This window comes from Aspergillus heteromorphus (genome assembly GCF_003184545.1).
Source record: "Aspergillus heteromorphus CBS 117.55 chromosome Unknown BO70scaffold_4, whole genome shotgun sequence".
NCBI classification, from domain to species: domain Eukaryota; kingdom Fungi; phylum Ascomycota; class Eurotiomycetes; order Eurotiales; family Aspergillaceae; genus Aspergillus; species Aspergillus heteromorphus.
Window position 1 is genome coordinate 307,610 of NW_020290409.1, and position 17,412 is coordinate 325,021.

General features: G+C 54.1%; 5 protein-coding genes across 5 annotated transcripts; 4 read left to right on the top strand and 1 right to left on the bottom strand.

Annotated features, from left to right (window-relative positions):
* Nucleotides 1–965: 965 nt before the first annotated feature.
* On the bottom strand, nucleotides 966–4,453 carry BO70DRAFT_359306 (phosphatidylethanolamine N-methyltransferase). Its single transcript, XM_025542509.1, has 2 exons — nucleotides 4,024–4,453; nucleotides 966–3,891 (listed from the first exon to the last, which is right to left on the bottom strand). Exons 1-2 carry the CDS (start codon nucleotides 4,202–4,204, stop codon nucleotides 1,319–1,321), a joined length of 2,754 nt encoding a protein of 917 aa, XP_025402191.1. The 5' UTR covers nucleotides 4,205–4,453; the 3' UTR covers nucleotides 966–1,318.
* A 2,060-nt stretch (nucleotides 4,454–6,513) lies between these two features.
* nbp35 (Fe-S cluster-binding ATPase) lies at nucleotides 6,514–7,945 on the top strand. The gene is made up of 2 exons (XM_025540843.1): nucleotides 6,514–6,712; nucleotides 6,769–7,945. Exons 1-2 carry the CDS (start codon nucleotides 6,631–6,633, stop codon nucleotides 7,710–7,712), a joined length of 1,026 nt encoding a protein of 341 aa, XP_025402192.1. The 5' UTR covers nucleotides 6,514–6,630; the 3' UTR covers nucleotides 7,713–7,945.
* Nucleotides 7,946–9,505: 1,560 nt separating this feature from the next.
* On the top strand, nucleotides 9,506–11,517 carry BO70DRAFT_377462 (pepsin-like aspartic protease). Its single transcript, XM_025545193.1, has 3 exons — nucleotides 9,506–10,287; nucleotides 10,349–11,109; nucleotides 11,175–11,517. The coding sequence occupies exons 1-3, from the start codon at nucleotides 9,896–9,898 to the stop codon at nucleotides 11,300–11,302; spliced, it is 1,281 nt and encodes a 426-aa protein (XP_025402193.1). The 5' UTR covers nucleotides 9,506–9,895; the 3' UTR covers nucleotides 11,303–11,517.
* Nucleotides 11,518–11,721: 204 nt separating this feature from the next.
* BO70DRAFT_359310 (putative cofactor for methionyl- and glutamyl-tRNA synthetases) lies at nucleotides 11,722–13,541 on the top strand. Its single transcript, XM_025542510.1, has one exon. The coding sequence runs from the start codon at nucleotides 12,010–12,012 to the stop codon at nucleotides 13,348–13,350; it is 1,341 nt and encodes a 446-aa protein (XP_025402194.1). The 5' UTR covers nucleotides 11,722–12,009; the 3' UTR covers nucleotides 13,351–13,541.
* Nucleotides 13,542–14,063: 522 nt separating this feature from the next.
* On the top strand, nucleotides 14,064–16,220 carry BO70DRAFT_309028 (2,3-butanediol dehydrogenase). Its single transcript, XM_025540121.1, has 6 exons — nucleotides 14,064–14,290; nucleotides 14,406–14,439; nucleotides 14,599–14,826; nucleotides 14,919–15,005; nucleotides 15,090–15,569; nucleotides 15,631–16,220. The coding sequence occupies exons 1-6, from the start codon at nucleotides 14,198–14,200 to the stop codon at nucleotides 15,756–15,758; spliced, it is 1,050 nt and encodes a 349-aa protein (XP_025402195.1). The 5' UTR covers nucleotides 14,064–14,197; the 3' UTR covers nucleotides 15,759–16,220.
* The last annotated feature ends 1,192 nt before the right edge of the window (nucleotides 16,221–17,412 follow it).

Here is a 17,412-nt window from a genome sequence, read left to right on the forward strand (position 1 = left end):
ACACAAAAACCACCCACATACATACATACAACACACGATGATGACAACAAGTCAATCCATTCAATGATCTCTTCGGAGAACCGCCCCTCGAGCCTCCATCCACCACAACAAGGTATTGCTTATGGTACAGCGATCCACCTCTTTCATCTCCCTATACTGGACCTTACGCTAGCCTTCTCCCTTCCCCCCCCCCCCCTTCGGGGGGGTGGCGAGGTAGATAGGCAGGCGTTCAAGGGAGGAAGGTTGTGGATACATGGAGGGTGGGCTCACGTCGCTGTATTTCGCAATTTGCCATCGTTTCGGTGCGTATGTTGCGTTTGACTTGTGTCAGGGCTTGTTTTCTGGTTCGTCGTTCGTTTTGGATGGCGTTCTGGGGGATCGGAACTGGCAGGGGAAGGGCTGAATTTACCGGCTTGGCTGATTATGCCTATCTCTATTCTTCTCTTTTTTTAGGAGGAGGGGAGGAATAGCGATTTTTTTTTTATCTTTCTTTGATTATCACCATGTTACTCGGTGGATCGTGAGCTGACTTTGTTGTCTGGCTGCAGACTTTATCTTTTATCTATATATCCAGGTCTCATTCTTGAGATGCTATTTGAAATGAAATATATGATTGTTGCATTTGATATCATCTTTTTTCATACACCATACCAACCCCTGGTGTCAAGTAGAGTAAAGTAGCATGATATGTACCATGAACTGTAGTATATACACGCAACGAATCGGAGCTCTGAATGTCACTTCTAAAGCCATTCCTTCCCTGTTTTTGTATAACCGCCCCCTGTTTCCCACGCCTTGAAAACAATAAGAGAAAAGATATGAACCATCTCGAATTTTTTTAATCTTTAAAAGGAAAAAAGTGCAAAGCTGCACGCTCTCGAAATCTCGACTCCCATCTCCGCTCTCCAGCATCAACATGCGTGAAAAGAAGAAACAGGAGCCAAGATGAGATGGCAATTACTACCATCTCAACAACCCTCTGCTCTTCATGCTTCTGCTTTACCCTCGTGCCTCTCAGTCGGCGTTGTAGCACCATCTCTAGTCATGCTGTAAGGAGCCTGTCACGGATATATAATGTTAGAACGGCGCCGAGACAACCAGCCATGTGGTGCAGGGTAGGGTAGTAGTGTAGTTCATACCAGAACCCTCTTCGCATTACATATTCTCCAAGCCAGGTTGCGAACGGTTCCATCTGCGCGCACGACTTCGGGGGCGAATTCGATACCGAACCTGAAGTACATACAGGTTAGTATATATATAAAAGGCAACAGTGCAGGTCGCTGAACAGGATAGATAGGTAGGTAGGTAGGCAGGAATCTTACATCTGATGGACGGCAAACACGACTCGTTTGGCGAATTTACCGTCTCGCTCGACCAGACTTCCGAATTGCTCTTCGACGGTTTCCGGCGCGATCTCTGGGTCTAGGTCAAAGCAGTGGCGGACGACAGGTAACAGGCTCTTTTCAACAGAGGCCTGGCTGTCCTCGAATGACTCTTCGTCGAAGCGCCGGATGCGAATCTCGAATGGTCTCGTAATGGCCATGACATTATGCTTGCCGTTGTGGTGGTAGCGGAGTTCGAAGACACCCTGCGTCCAGAAGAGCTTGTCGCCAGAGAAGATGGCCTCGCCGGTGGCGATATCGCGATTCTCGTCGTCCTTGGCCACTACATCGCTGGTCACAATGCCCTTCTCGCAGGTAAGATTGTCGTAGGAGCCGTTATTCGTGGCAATCCATCTGCCTTGAGAGGAGACCCGCGTGACCTCGCGAGAAGTGTTGTCAGTGACTCGGTACAAGCCAATCCAATCCTTCTTGCAGTGGTTGATGGGGGCCGTCCATTTGACCTTGATTGGCGTGCCGTATTCAAGCACCAGGTTCTTCATGTCACCTCGCCGATCAAGAGGCACGCGAGCGTCAGCCCCTTCCCTCCCGCTCCCGTAGTCGCATTCGTCAAGCAAGGAGGAACCACCGCCCTCCACTTCCAGGGTATAGTTGCACGAATCAAATCCAGCAAGGTCCTCGTCGATTCGGGAGATGGTCACACGAGCGGGGTACTTCTGGAAAAGGGCGGTCGTATCCTTGACGAAGGTATTGACACCGGCGGCAAGTCTGGGGCGCGCGGTGTCGATCAGATCCTCAATAAACTCGAAGGATTCATCGAAGATCTTGTCGACGCTTCCATGAAGCTGCCGCAGAGTTGGGGGCAGAGTCCGCTTCAGGCTCTTGACCAACCCCGCATCCTGTCGCAGGCTCTGGCCATAGAGCTTCTGCATGTGCGGCCGCTCGACAAATTGAATGAAGGCCAGGCTAAGGATGTGGCTTAGAAGGGCAAGAAACGTGATTGCTCCACTACTTGTGATGAGGACAGCGCCCCAGACACCGGCCAGACCCAGCACACGTTCGGGGTTGTTCAGGAAGCGGTAAATACCATTGTACGTTAACTTATGGGCTCCCTCGAAGAAGAAGTCGCCATAGAACCATCCGAACTCGCCGAGAGACTCGTAGATGCTGACGGATGTCCAGATCTGCAAGCCAATAAGCCCTGCGCCCAGGACATGCCGGAGCAAGACCAGGCCGTAGCCCCAGTCGGCAGGGAAGGTGTACATCTTCCATACGGCAGCAATGAAACTGGCGTAGCACATGATCATGCTTAGATGATAAGTGCCCTTCCACTGGTTCCACGCCTCATTGGGTGTCTCGCCATACTTGAGGAAATGTCGGGTCCAGGCTTTACAGTCGGACTGACGGTCCAGCAGATACGCGATACCGACCGAGTACCAAAGTCTCCATACTGTCGCATTGGCCACAAAGAAGAACTGGTACCATGGCGTTGATGGTGTCAATATAGTAAGGGCGAATACGAGAAACTGGACCAGCATCGAGGACGTGTCGGTTGTCCGATACAGATCCAGGTTGTTGAACCCCAGTAGGTCGTGGACCGACGGAGGTGGGTTGCTTGGGTACGTTGGCGCTTGTGGCAATTGATAATCGACCGATGCTGACGCAACGGAGGGCTCCGCGGCCTGAGACGATGCAGATACAGATTCTTGGTCCGCCATACGCTTGCGCGGTGGCGGAGGATTGTACGTCTTGTCGATATGCGGGTTTTCGACAAGGACCAGAAAGGCGAATTGAGCTGCATGGGCGATGATCGAGATGAATAGCACCTTGTAACTGGCGGCCATCAAAGAAATACCGTAGTAGCCAGCGTAGCCGACCGAATACATAGGGTGGGGAGCCATTTCGAAGACGCCATCAAACGTCAACTCCTGGTCAATGAGGTAGAAGAAATCTCCCCAGTACCACGCATAGTCTTTCACCACTCTATGCGCGTCTAGCTTGACCCAGAGGTTGAACAGCACCAGCACAATACCGGCCGACCAACGCAATGTCGTCATCAGCATGCTCTCGCCCACCGGATGGTGACTACATGCTATCGCAAAGAGGCAATATGATGTGAAGTCGCACATCAAGATCAGATCCACCAGGCGCCTGAAGACAAGCCAGGTGTTGTACTCCAGAGGGGCCTCTTCGAACGAATAATCTGCGGGGATTTTAGTCTCCAATTCCCTCTTGATCAGTTTATAAAGATGAGGGTGCGGGTTCTTGTTGGTGGCAGGGTCCACGAAGATCCCTGTCTTCTCCGCCCAGCGAACAAGAGTTTTGTTGTGGGATTGGTTGTGAAGCAGCCATCCTATTCCAGCATTGTAGGCTGCGCGCCAAAAGAGGTAGATGACTGCGAACACCGGTATTTTGGCACCTACAGGGAGCCACCACAGCAACCAGATGTGTGCCCCGAGTATGGCCAGAACCGTCAAATCGGACAGATTCTTTGGTTCCGAGGGCGACAGGAGTTGAGAGACCATGTCGTGGGTTTGGGGGACCGTGAACACTATAAGACAGCCACACGAGTTAGCCGGGGTCTTCCGCCACCCAGACGACAAACAACGCCATTGTCGAATAAGAACAGAGACGTATGCAAGCAGCAAACAATTCCCAGGGGTACTTTGGAGGCAGATCTTACCTGTGCCATCGGGGGTCCGGCCAAATGTTTTCTTGTCGTTGTTGGCACTGTCCTTGGCTTCGACCTCACCCGCGGCAGTGAGTGCCTCGGAACTGAGTATTGACTCAGACTGAGAGGGCGGATTCCTCTCTCGAAGTCCATCGTCCCCAAAATGAGTGCCTGTTGAGAGGCCTCGATCCATAATTGCTACTACTGAGCTGAGAGGGGAAAGAATTCAGGAGGAAAGAAAGACAGGAATTATCACGGCGGGAGCAGAAGCATGTGACAGAGACGCAGGGCGTGGGCTGTATTTAAATCCGGTGATTGGTCTGTGCACCCGGCGGCCGCATTGAGGGGGGTTGGCCCGCTAAGGACGAAAGGATACCGTCTCGTAAAGGAACAACGCACCAGGAACGTGCAGTGGACGAATGGTGATGCCGGGAGACGAGTCGGAAGACGGTCGATGTATTTATTCCGCAAAGTGTTGGGAACTGGGGGAGACACTCTGTAGGTACTTTACATGTGCCCACTATCCACGACGGGGCTAGCAGGGTGGACCCCGTGCACTGCCTGGGGAAAGAACGGAGGCCCGGACAAGTCGGACTGACGCCAACAGAAGAATTGGCTGGAATGGTAGAGAACCAGGGAACAGCGGGGTCCAACGACGTTTCCCACCCATTTACACCTATAACTACCGAGTCGGAGCCTGCCTATCTAGTAGAGAGCCTAGGAAACTTCCCTACGTAGGGAACAAGCTCACCCCCTCCAGACTCGGTCTATCTTTCTCACCAATCATGGCTGAAAGCGACCACATCCCCTTCTACTGTGCACTTGTGCTTTGTACGTGCACGGTCTAGACATGGTGGGATGCATGAGCATGTCAAAAACTTGGTTCCGGGATGCACTCCCCCCCCATGCCATCATTCGGCCAAAAAGATGACTCCCGCAGAGTCATTCGCGCCATCCACAAAGCTACCATGGTACAACGCTGCGTTCTAGGGCGGGAACTGCGCCTGAGACTCGTTCACGGGCCACTGGATATCTCCTTCCATCAATAGAAAATCGTGGGTACTACAGCCGGATATCTGCCTGGGATGACCCCAGGCCGGCACATGCAGCTAGTAGCTATGTACCTGGCTCGCTTGTCTGCGATGAGGGCGCTTTGTGGACCACCCCCCCTTCCCCCCGTCCTGTAAAGTGTAAGGTAGGGAAGAATCCCGAGGATAGCAGTCTTCTGGCCTTCCGAAGGTGGAAATTGATAGCCGGAACCAAGCAGGGTGTTTGCATGCATGAATACTCGGGCTTACGTGAATGAGTATTTAAGTACTCCGTACTCCGTATTTATTTCGAATCTAGCACGTCGTCTAGATAGAGGAAGCCGTCTCGATGCTATGAGATTTCCCTCCTAGGTGAAACCAGCCATAATCCGATTCCTGGTCGGAGAACAGTTTATGATGTCATACCTGAGGCCACCCACCCGCCTTTAAAGTTCTGACATTGCATGTCCATGGAATCGATTAATCGAGACTCGAGACCAGTTCATGTCTCTATATTGTGCTACCTACTCCGATCATGGTTGCGAAAGGACCTAGACCCTCAGATATGGTCTTTGTTGACGCCTCCGAGCACTAGATTGTAAACCCCACAGCCCCTGGATATTCTGGACACCAAAACGAATGGTAGTATCTACCAACACATGTCTACCTTATATAGGGTATCGTGATCGCCGCGACCATTCCAAATCTCAGTAGGTCATTGCACAAAGTAAATCTCTTACTCTCTTAGCATCCTATCGAGAAAATGACATCCTACTCCTGCACAATCCACAGCACGGACCGGATGGGTGGAACTGATGTGATCGAACACCTGCGAGACCATCATGCCAACTTTATCAGGCGGTCTGAGCCTTTTGGCAGGATGGACAACCATGGACATAAGTATTATTGTTTTGGCTGCAAAAGCCCTTTCAAAGACCACAGAAGTTATAACACGGAAAAAGCAATGCTTGCGCACCTTCGTGACTGTCATAGTAGCGTAATGACCTACATAAAACGGGATGCACAATGGTCGGATAAAGAAGACGGGTGAGTGAGGCATCTTTATTACTAGTATGCCCAACTTCGAGACATGAAAGGGTGACAAATCATTCTGCTTTGTACAAAGGTGATTTCCTCTAATTTGCAAAGACACCATGAACAGTTTTCTTACCTGCGGCAATAATTTCCAAGTACTACTGTAATTCAGCACAGGTCTTGAATTAATGGGCGATGGAGTTATTGCAATAGTTCAATCAGGATGAGTCATAAGTGCCATTGGACAAGATTAACGTCTAGCTGCATCTATATTTCATCAGTACCTAGTAGTAAGTGTGAGTTTGACTGCGATCTTATCGGGCTCCGACACCGCTGCTCCCCCCGCGCCAATCGCCACCGGAGCGTTTGTCATCCCGATAAGTTTGGCTGATTATCAAGCATCCCGCCCGCATCACGCCTCCGCCACTTTTCTTTTGCAATCCCACCCAACCTGCAACACACAACGGCATTTTCCCAGTCTATATTCTTGATTTCTGTGGTACCCTCACAGAAAACAGCATATACGAAGGGTACTGAAACAGGCTGGTGACCCAGAATGGCCCCGTCACTCGAGGAGCCAACGGCAGCCTTCGAGGCGCCGTCGAAGATGGCACCGAATTTGGTCGCCCCCGAGCCAGGTATGTCTGCGCTGAGACAGTTATGACCGACATAACATATACTAATTATTGCGAAGAGCATTGCCCTGGACCCGAGTCTGAGCAAGCAGGACAAGGTGACGCCTGCGCTGGCTGCCCGAACCAATCCATCTGCGCATCTGCGCCCAAGGGCCCCGACCCCGATATCCCTATCATCACCGAACGCCTTTCGCAAATCCGACACAAGATCCTAGTACTCTCCGGTAAGGGTGGCGTTGGAAAATCGACCTTTACCTCGCTCCTTGCCCACGCCTTCGCGTCCAACCCCGACTCGACCGTGTCCGTCATGGATACAGATATCTGCGGACCGTCGATCCCCAAAATGATGGGCGTTGAGGCGGAGACGATTCACGTGAGCAATGCGGGATGGAGTCCGGTGTGGGTTACGGATAATCTTGCGGCCATGAGCGTGCAGTTCATGCTGCCCAACCGGGACGATGCGGTGATTTGGAGGGGCCCGAAGAAGAACGGGCTCATCAAGCAATTCCTGAAGGATGTCGACTGGGGGGAGATGGACTACCTGATCATCGACACGCCGCCCGGAACGTCGGACGAGCACCTGTCCGTCAACTCGCTCCTCAAGGAATCCGGGGTGGATGGCGCGGTGGTTGTCACGACCCCGCAGGAGGTCTCGTTGCTGGATGTCAGAAAGGAGATTGACTTCTGCCGCAAAGCGGGGATCCGAGTCTTGGGGTTGGTCGAGAACATGTCGGGCTTCGTGTGCCAATCGTGCAACACCGAGAGCCAGATCTTCCGGGCTACCACGGGGGGCGGAAAGCGACTTGCCAAGAAGATGGGCATTCCTTTCCTAGGAGCGGTGCCTCTGGACCCCAGGGTTGGCATGGCTTGTGACTATGGCGAGAGCTTTGTGGACAGTTTCCCGGATAGTCCGGCATCAAAAGCGATTAAGCAAGTTGTACGGTCGGTTGCACAGACAATTGGCGAGGACCCGAACGATGTGTTGCCGGAGGACATGGTGTGATACGTTGCTTTCACTTTTTTTTTTTCTTTCTTCCTTTCATCTTCAGCGTGGAGCATCGGGATAGCAAGGTGGGGTTTCCTAGAATCTTTTCGCGGGAATGCCGGGCGTTTTGGCTTAGAGTCATTTAGATACCAGATCTTTTCAACCATTGTTTTCCGCACGGCCTTTTTGGTCTGCATCCGGACTTGCTATTTTTATGCCCCAAGGCGTTCTTTGACTAGATAATCTCCGATGGTTCGACCCCCCGGTTGGGGGCGCTCTATGGTTTGGGGGCCGCTCGGTAGGGAACTCGTGTACGACAACAAGTTCGATTCGGGGGGCATCCATCGTTCGTGTGTCGATATTACACAGTAGTAGCGCTCACTAAGCCCCAGATCCAGTTGGATCGCACACACAGTAGGTTTGTCTACCTACCTACCTGGTTAGGAATGTACACACTGCTTGACGCAAGTGCCGAGGAACTCCCCCCCCCCTCTGGACCTATTCAATTTGACACCCCGGCGCCCACTAAATAACCTTTTTCATCTCACCGTTTCCTTGGCCGTGTTTGAAGCTGGCCAAGCGCCTATTGTCCCGATCCGCCCAGGACCCCGAAGTCAACACAATAAGGTCTGAGGAACCCCGTTAGGAGCACACTGCCTCGAGTTGATTGGATCCCCGTGAGGCGTTAAGCCGCCGTCGCTCTGCCCAGGCGTTGATGGCACCTTAACTTAGTATTATTAGCAGCAATCCTAAAATCGTACGGTCCACCTCTCTCGAGTCATGGTTTTATACCAGTAACTAACTAGTTAACTAACTACACTATGGATAGGATTAGTCAACAAAGACGAGCTAGGCAAGTGCAGGATCATCGATCCCGGAGGGTACCGGACTGAATTGACGCAGGAACCGTTTATGTCCAATACTTGAGTCTGTTAGAACCAAAAGAAATCCGCGGCGTACGCGGCCTGAGTAAGACTTCCTTCTGGGTAGATCTATCTATGTAGTACTTACGTAGGTAGGCACCTCACGCAGCTCACTTGTACGACGTATCCAACCCCCACGGCCACGCATCGAATGCATAAGCCATGCAGCCATTGGCGTGGTGGTCAATTGAGGATGCACAATGCATCCCTGCTGCCTGATTTCTGGGGAGGGAGGGGGAGGGGGAGAGGGGAGAAGGGATGCACCAATGGAAGCCACGGTGAATTTTTTTTTGTTTTTGCCCAAGCTGTAACACGACAAGCCATTGGACTGCTTCAGAGCACGCTGGGGTGTTTCACCGTCGCGCAGGCCGAGCGGGTGGCGGTTTCAGGGCGGAGAGCGGCGGCCATTCAGGGCCGCGCCTGGGCTGCTGTCAGGGCTCCAGTCGCTCCAGTCGCTCCCAGTCGCTTCAGTCGCCCAGGCGGCGGCTGTCAAACCCACGCGCGCCACGGCCATTGCACCCCTCGCCGAGTCTTCAGTCTTCAGTCTTCAGTCTCCAGCTCGCCCAGCGGAGATCCATCAACCCATTAACCCAAAGCCCCTCCGTGTCAGGCAAATGAGATGGCTCCTCCCCGTTGGTCCGGGCCAAGTGCCTTGGCTCTGCCCTCCCTGTCCGGATTGGCCGGCCTGTCCACCGTGAGATTTTTAGACTCGCCTGCTCCAGCAAGTTGGAACCTGGAACAGGGCCCCTCTCCGTGAATCCGTACTAAATACCGACCGAGTGGACCATGCGTACTAAGTCAGGTCGCTCGCTCTTGGTGTCTTGGGCGCATTATACCAGCTCGTGCGAGGGTGAATGCCCTCCGGCCTTTCCTTTCCTTTCACCTCACCTTTTATAGACTTTCCCCTCCCCCCCCCTCCCCGGTAAACAATGAGAGTATAATTCCTTCATTTTTTCCCCCATTTCTTTTCTTTCGTTGGGATTGCCTGCTTGGGGTTATTTTGCTGAAAGTAGTTTTTGTGATCTGTTCGCTTTGCGCTGTCCTCTTGCTCACTCCAGCCTTGTACCTCATCCAGTATAATAGGTAATAGGCGAAGTCACGGCTTTGGCCCCCATACTGCTTTCCCCCCCCCTTATATGCTCATTCCTGCTGGGAAGGAATCGTTCTCTCCATACATACTTAATACTTTTGTTGCGATCTTTTGTTTTCTTTCTCCAGCACCTGTCGGGTCCTGCCACTCTTTTACAGCCAGAGCCCGCGATAATTCGAGCCAGCATCATGCAGCTCCTCCAGTCCCTCATTTTGGCCGTCTTCTTCAGCTACGGCGTCCTCTCGTTACCCCACGGCCCCAGTGGCCAACACAAAGCCCGTTCCTTCAAGGTTGCTCGCGTTCGTCGCGGCACCGGTGAGCTGCACGGCCCCTCTGCTCTCCGGAAGGCATACAGAAAGTATGGCATCGTCCCGGCCAAGCTCAACATTGACCTGGCGGACTTTGAGCCCATCACTACGGAGCACACTGCTGCTGTAGCTGCAAGTGACGATGACTCGGAGCCCGACCAGACCGGCGCGGTCAGCGCGACATCCGTCGAGGGCGACGCCGAGTTCGTTTCGCCTGTGATCATCGGTGGCCAGAAGATCGTCATGACGTTCGACACCGGATCGTCCGACTTGTAAGTTGCATCGAAATCCGGCCGTCTACTCATACGACCCCCTAACACAGATCGTTCGCAGCTGGGTGATGGACACACGGATCCAGGAGACCTTGACAGGCCACACGGAATACAACCCGTCGAACTCCACCACCTTCAAGGAGATGGCAGGCTACAGCTTCAATGTCTCGTACGGCGACTCCTCTTACGCTGCTGGTCCAGTGGGCACGGATGTCGTCAACATCGGAGGCGCAATTGTCCAGAATCAGGCTTTTGGCATCCCCACCGAAGTGTCCGGGTCCTTCGTCGAAGACACCAACTCCAACGGTCTGGTCGGAATGGGCTTTTCTAATATCAACACCATCCAGCCCAAGGCGCAGGACACGTTCTTCGCCAATGTCGCGCCCAGTCTGGATCTCCCCGTCATGACTGCGGCCCTCAAGAGCGACGGCGTGGGCGAGTTCGAGTTCGGTACGATCGATCAGAGCAAGTACTCGGGTGGCATTGCCAATGTCAGTGTGGACTCCTCGAACGGATACTGGGAGTTCGTCACCCCTCAATACTCTGTCAACGGCGGAGAGCTGAAGTCGATTGGAACTGTCAACACCTCGATTGCCGACACCGGTACTTCCCTGATGCTGCTGAACGAGGACGTGGTGAAGGATTACTATTCGCAAGTCCCCAAGTCGGTCTATGTGGACAGCGTCGGTGGTTACATCTACCCTTGCAACACCACGCTTCCCAACTTCGGAATCGCCATCGGCACGGAGAGTCTGGCCACGATCCCCGGCAACCTGATCAACTTCTCGAAGGTCGGCACCAACACGACTACCGGCGAGTCCCGTAAGTGATATCCGTTGCTCTAGTGGGTAGTGGCTTGTTTCCCCCGACTGACATTGAATGAATAGTGTGCTACGGCGGCATCCAATCCAACGCGGGCGAATCGCTGCAAATCCTCGGCGACACCTTCCTGAAGGCCTTCTATGTGATCTTTGACATGCGCGGACCGTCCCTCGGCGTTGCGGCTCCGAACTAAATTTCCTTCCATGTACATTGACATTCCCCCGTCGGTTTAACGATATCTCCCGAAGTTCGAGCTGCATTTTGTGGATAGAAGGAGAGACCCAGTGCTCGCGTGCGCGTGCATTCTTTCCGCTGGGGTCTGGGAATGGCGAACGGGACCATCGATGTAATAACAACCGTACAGCAGCTAGCAATAATAAAGAGTCAACTGCCCCTGTCGGAAATCAGCAGGCATCGAGTTTAATTATAGTATTGTCCATAGTTATAACGTTCGATCCCCAGGCTGGTCTGTTGCCAGTCCAACTGTGCTGAGTCAGCTGGCAGCCCTAAACGCTTTCAGGCAGTCGTCGCGGATCAGCGAAAAAAGGGCGCAAAAAGGGAGGTGGGAAAAAAGAAAAGAAAAGGAACCGCCGCGTGCAGCGCGACTGGAAGCAATTGTGTCCATCCAGCCTGTAATTGCTCTTCTCCTCTGGCCAAACCACTTAATCTGACCACCCACGATCCCTGTCCTGGGATCTCCTCGCCAAGTTGACGCTCCTCGCCCAGCGCGGCGTGGCCGTCCTGCGGGTCGCCAGCAGAAGAACCCCGCGGTTCGCCCGGCCGTCGGTGACTGAACGCCTGCCACCGTCAGTCCATCTCAATCCTGCCCCTCCTCTTCTCTCCTCGCCCACCACCTCGTCTCTCCTCCTCCCTGTCGTCGTCGCCCGTCCATTCGCAAAAATGGCCATCAACTCCGCCCCCGAGACCTCCCTCCTCGCCCTCCTCTACCGCTCCTACCCGACCGCCGTCTCCCCCGACGCCACGGAGCCCGACCTCCACACGGCCACACCCAAAATCTTCCCGCAGACCAACTTTTCCGTCGCGGAAGAGGCCGACATCCAGCAATGGCTGGCCACGATCTCGGGCCTGCAGACCGCCCTCGTCAAGGATGACAAGCCTCTCGTCTCCACCATCCTCTCCCAGATCAACTCTCACCTGGCCGCGCGCACAACCCTGCTGGGTGCGAAGCCCTCCGTGGCTGATATTTCCGCCTACGCCCTCCTCGCCCCCATCGTCGAGAAGTGGACCCCCGAAGAGCGCACCGGCGAACAGGGCTACCACCACATCGTGCGTCATGTCGACTTCGTCCAGAATGCCCAGCTCTTCGGCCTGTGCATCCCCGAGGAGGAGAAGATCGCCATCGACCTGAACGACGTGCGCTTCGTGCCCAAGCCCGTCGACCCCAAGGAGGAGAAGGAGCGCAAGAAGAAGGAGAAGGCCGCGGCCCAGAACGCCGACGCGGGCAAGCCCCTCGTCGTCGGACAGGGTAAGCCCGAGGCTGCCACCAAGGCCAAGGACGGCGAGGCCAAGGACGCCGCCGCGGCCGGTGCCAAGGGCGAGGGCAAGCCCAAGAAGGAGAAGAAGGAAAAGAAGGAGAAGCCGGCCAAGGCTGCCCCTGCCCCTGCCGCGCCCCCGTCCCCCTCCGTCATCGACCTGCGTGTCGGCCACATCCTCCGGGCCGTCAACCACCCCAACGCCGACTCCCTGTACGTCTCGACCATCGACTGCGGCGATGCCCCGGGCACCGAGAACACCTCTCTGGACGAGGCCACCGGCAAGACCGTGCGCACCGTGTGCTCTGGCCTGAACGGGCTCATCCCCCTCCCGGAAATGCAGGACCGCAAGATCGTCGCCGTCTGCAACCTGAAGCCCGTCACCATGCGTGGCATCAAGTCCTGCGCCATGGTTCTGGCCGCCTCTCCCCGTGTCGCGGAGGGCGAGGACTCGCACGCTGGACCCGTCGAGCTCGTCATGCCCCCCGCCGATGCCCCCGCCGGTGAGCGCATCTGCTTCGACGGCTGGACCGAGGGCGAGCCCGAGAAGGTTCTCAACCCCAAGAAGAAGGTCTGGGAGACCTACCAGCCCGGCTTCACCACCACCGATGACCTCGAGGTTGCCTTTGACATGACTGCTGTCCCCGCTGTGCAGGGCCAGGAGGGCAAGCCCGCCCTGGGCAAGTTGAAGACCGCCTCCGGCGTCGTCTGTGTCGTTAAGACCCTTAAGGGCGCCGCTGTCCGGTAAAGAGGAGGGTTTCATAGATGAGGAAGTGGGTCATGAAAAGGAGGAAATAGTTTTTTTTTTTTTAATAAAAAAAATGAACAACGCACTCAATGGGACATGTCTGCTCTATGGGAACGTAAATAACTACCTGTGATTGTGATTGTCATTGTGATTGATAGCGGTTAGATGAGAAATGAGGATTTCTTTCCATGTTGTACTGCTGCTGTATTGCTTTGTTGGACGGTTCTACATTTGGACGAGATCCTGTAGGCTTTTGATACTTATATACTACTACTTGTAGACCCCACTGCCTGAACGCTCTTTCCGAAAAGGGAAGGGACGGCCAACAACCAGTACCAGTACTTACTAGATATGCGCCGGAGTCTTCATATCGAGGAGAGAGAACTCGAACTTATCTCCTGCAACCCTCCACTCGCCCACCCTTCTCAAGGAAGGCGATCATTTAGCAGTTCAATCCTCACTTCATCTTCCCTTCTACATTTAATTACACACCATCACTATCATCATCATCATCATCATCATCATTACAATCACCAAACCGGAACAAATCCGAATCTCGGGGGTTAAACCCGCCCATCCCTACCAAACCTACAGACAAATAACCCGACGCGGTGACTGGTGAGACCTCTCTCCTTCTCCCCCTCCTTCTTCCCCTCCTTTCTCCCCCTCTCCCCTCCCTTGTTCTCCCCCGCACTTCCCACCCGTCTACTTCTCGACAAGCCTACTCCGAGTCTGACTGTTTGGCCTAGCTTCCTTAGCTTCATTAGCTTAGATTAGCTTAGCTTATCGTTCATTAATCTGGTGTCTATCTATCCACCCATCCACGTCCACGGGATTCACATGCGCCATGCCTAGTATGAGAGCTGTTCGATACCATGGACCTGGGGATGTCCGGGTCGAGGAGATCGAGGAGCCGAGGTGTGGGGTGGGGGAGGTGAAGGTTTGTTTGTTTGGATCACTTTGTTATTGTTATTGCGTGGCCTGCCTCTTTATGGCTATGGTGGTTGTTTGTTTACTTTGTTTGCTTGCTGATCTACTTACTATCTTCTGTATAGATCAGGCCTGCGTTTGTAGGTATTTGCGGAAGTGGTACGTTATTCTGTCCCATCTTATCTCCCATATCCCTCTTGACTACACACCTACCTGTCTACCTACCTGTCCGTGTACCAAGGTCCTATCTAAGGCATACAAACCTACGTGTCCATCCCCACCCATATATCCAAAACCCAGCTGACTGATATCCAATAGACCTCCACGAATACTTCCACGGCCCCCTCACCATCCCCCGCGCCAAGATCCCCATCACCCTAGGCCACGAATTCAGTGGCACGATCACGGAGATCGGCGCTGGCGTGACGCTCGCCAAAGTCGGAGACCGGGTGGCCGTGAAGCCGAATCTGGTCGATGGGGGTTGTGTGGCTTGCCTGCGGGGTTGGTCCAATTGTTGTCGAAATTTGGGGTTTGTGGGGTTTAGTGGTTAGCTTCCTCCCTTGTTTCCAGTGAGGTATTTGATTTATTGGAGTGCGCCTTTTTCTACGGGGGCTATGCTGATGCATAACTTGGGTTAGGCGATGCAGGGGGAATGTCAGATTTTGTGGTTGTTAGGGAAGAACAAGCCATTCTGCTGCCAGCGGGTTTTGCTCTAGATCTCGGGGGTAAGCTTCCAGGTTTCCTTTCTTGTCTGATGATTACAGGGGTGTTTGGTGCTCGGGGTTTGGTTTGTTGCTGATAGGCTGCAGCCTTGGTTGAGCCGTTGACCGTGGCATGGCATGCGGTGAATCGCTGCTCTCTGCGTGATGCCCGCACAGTGCTTGTGGTTGGTGGCGGGCCTATCGGGCTTGCTGTGCTCCTGGTTCTCAAGGCCCGCAGAGTGGAAACAGTCGTCGTTGCTGAGATCTCGGTCCAACGGCGGGAACTTGCCCGCACTTTGGGTGCCACATGTGTCATTGACCCTCAAACGGAGGATGTTAATTCCAAGGTACGTGGAATGACTATGGGCATGGGTGCGGATGTGGCTTTTGAATGCTCTGGCGCGCAGGCTGGCCTCGATACTGCCGTAACAGGAATCCGAGAGCGAGGGACGGTTACGATTGTGTCACTGTTTGTGGAGAGACCGTCAGTTAATGCGCTCGGTGTGGTTCTGGGCGAAAAAAGCGTTATGGGGGCTGTCATCTATGAAGATGGGGATTTCGAGGCCGTCATCGAAGCGATATGGTCAGGTAAGTGGACAATAATGTATCCTGTTTTGCACTGCCAGGGGGCTGACAGAACCGCCTGCAGGCAAACTCGACCCCAAAGCTCTGATCACCAGCAAGATCCGCATGGAGGACATCGTGGAAAGGGGGTTCCAAGCTTTGGTCAAAGGAAAGGATCAACACGTCAAGATCTTGGTTGATATCGCGGCTTAGTGTCCGAGACGGGCTGTGCGGTTGCACAAGACGACTGGATCAGCTGCGGCTGTAGGTCGCACGGTCTGGAAGCAAAACGGGCCACGGATGTATAGTATCTTCTCGGGCGTTCTGCCGTGTTCTGTGGAATACATGACTGCCACGCACTTTCGCCTTTGGTATTCGTGTCCTTCCCGGTACCAGCCAGCTATTTTGCCCAGCGGTCCCAGCGGATGCCGGACGGAGACGCCGTCAACATCACCGCCGGTCAGCAATGCCAAGCCAGCTCGATTCCTGTAGACTCGGGTTTCCGCGCTGGGGGGGGAGGACGCCTTGTTGGTGCGGCGCTGATGTAGAACCTTACCGCATTGCCTGTCAGCAAGCGAGGTCGAGAGCCTTGGCTTGGCCGGTAGATGTCGCCTTCCGGTCCCAACACGTGTGAAGTGAATACGAGACAACAAACAGGCCCCTCCCAGCGCTGAGCCCAGGGGGCGAGAGGGGGGGGGGGGGATGCAACCACGACAGCAGGCGTCCAGTCCACCGGAATGGCGCTGGAGTGCCAAGCAGCGCACGCCGAGCACTGCTGGGCGGGGTGATCCTCGTATCACCATCCCCGTGTAAACAGTAGGAGTGAGTCGATGACACCTGGATCCACCGGTCCTATGGGGTAATGAATGTTCGACTGGCATTAGTTTTCATTCTTCCCTAGCGATCATCGTGTCCCATTAACCTTGGTCGTGGCGGCTAACACGACTGAAGGTTCCGTACCTACAGACCAGTCAGCCAACACGTTGTCCGACATGCCACAACACAGGTCTCTCTCAAATCAAAATCACTACTAACCCCGACAACCCCCATATCTACCCCCGAGATGCCCGGAGATAACCCGGATGCCATCACGCGCAGCAGAACAGCCAGTTCCAGTATGAATCAATGTTCCCACCGACTCGCCCCCCCCCCCCCCCCCCAGTTCCCAAAGGCTAAAGATTAGTGGAGGGCTAGTCGCCTGGTGGCTGCAGAGAGGAAGAAGGACATGCATGCATTGGATCGCGCGATTGAACGCCACAGCCCGGGGGGCACCAACTCTATACACGTCGGTCCGCCCGTCCGTCTCTTCACCTAACTCACCCACGGACCCCCTCCCTCATGGTAATAACGACCGGTGGCTCCCTCGTTTCTTTTTCTTGTCCGCGGGTCATGGTGATCACAGTAGATATTCCGACCATACTTTTTTTTTTTTTTTTTTTTTTTTTTTTGCTGTTGCGGGCGGTGATGATCATGATGGCCTGCTGGACATTCGAATCCAGGGGAGGGATTCGGATGATGTGCCGTGGAAATCGGAGAATAAGAGGCGAGGGAGGGGATCTCGTTATTCTCCAAAGAAGGAAAGTATACGAGGAATCGGTTACTCAAAACAAAGAGTCAACGTCCGGATGATGAAATGCGAGCCTAAGGGCGGCTCACGCGAGATGGATGCATGGATTGGAAGGGGCGATGTACGATGGGCTGTATGTCTCGCCTCCACCGCGCGCTGCGTTGCCAATTTCGATCCTGGTCCTGGAAAATCATTATTCTGCCTCGAGCTGTCTCGTCGCGACGTAGGGGTTTATTATGGTCGGATCTTCCCCGGACCTTCTTCCTCGGGGAAAGGGAAGGAAAGGGACAAAGAAAGCAA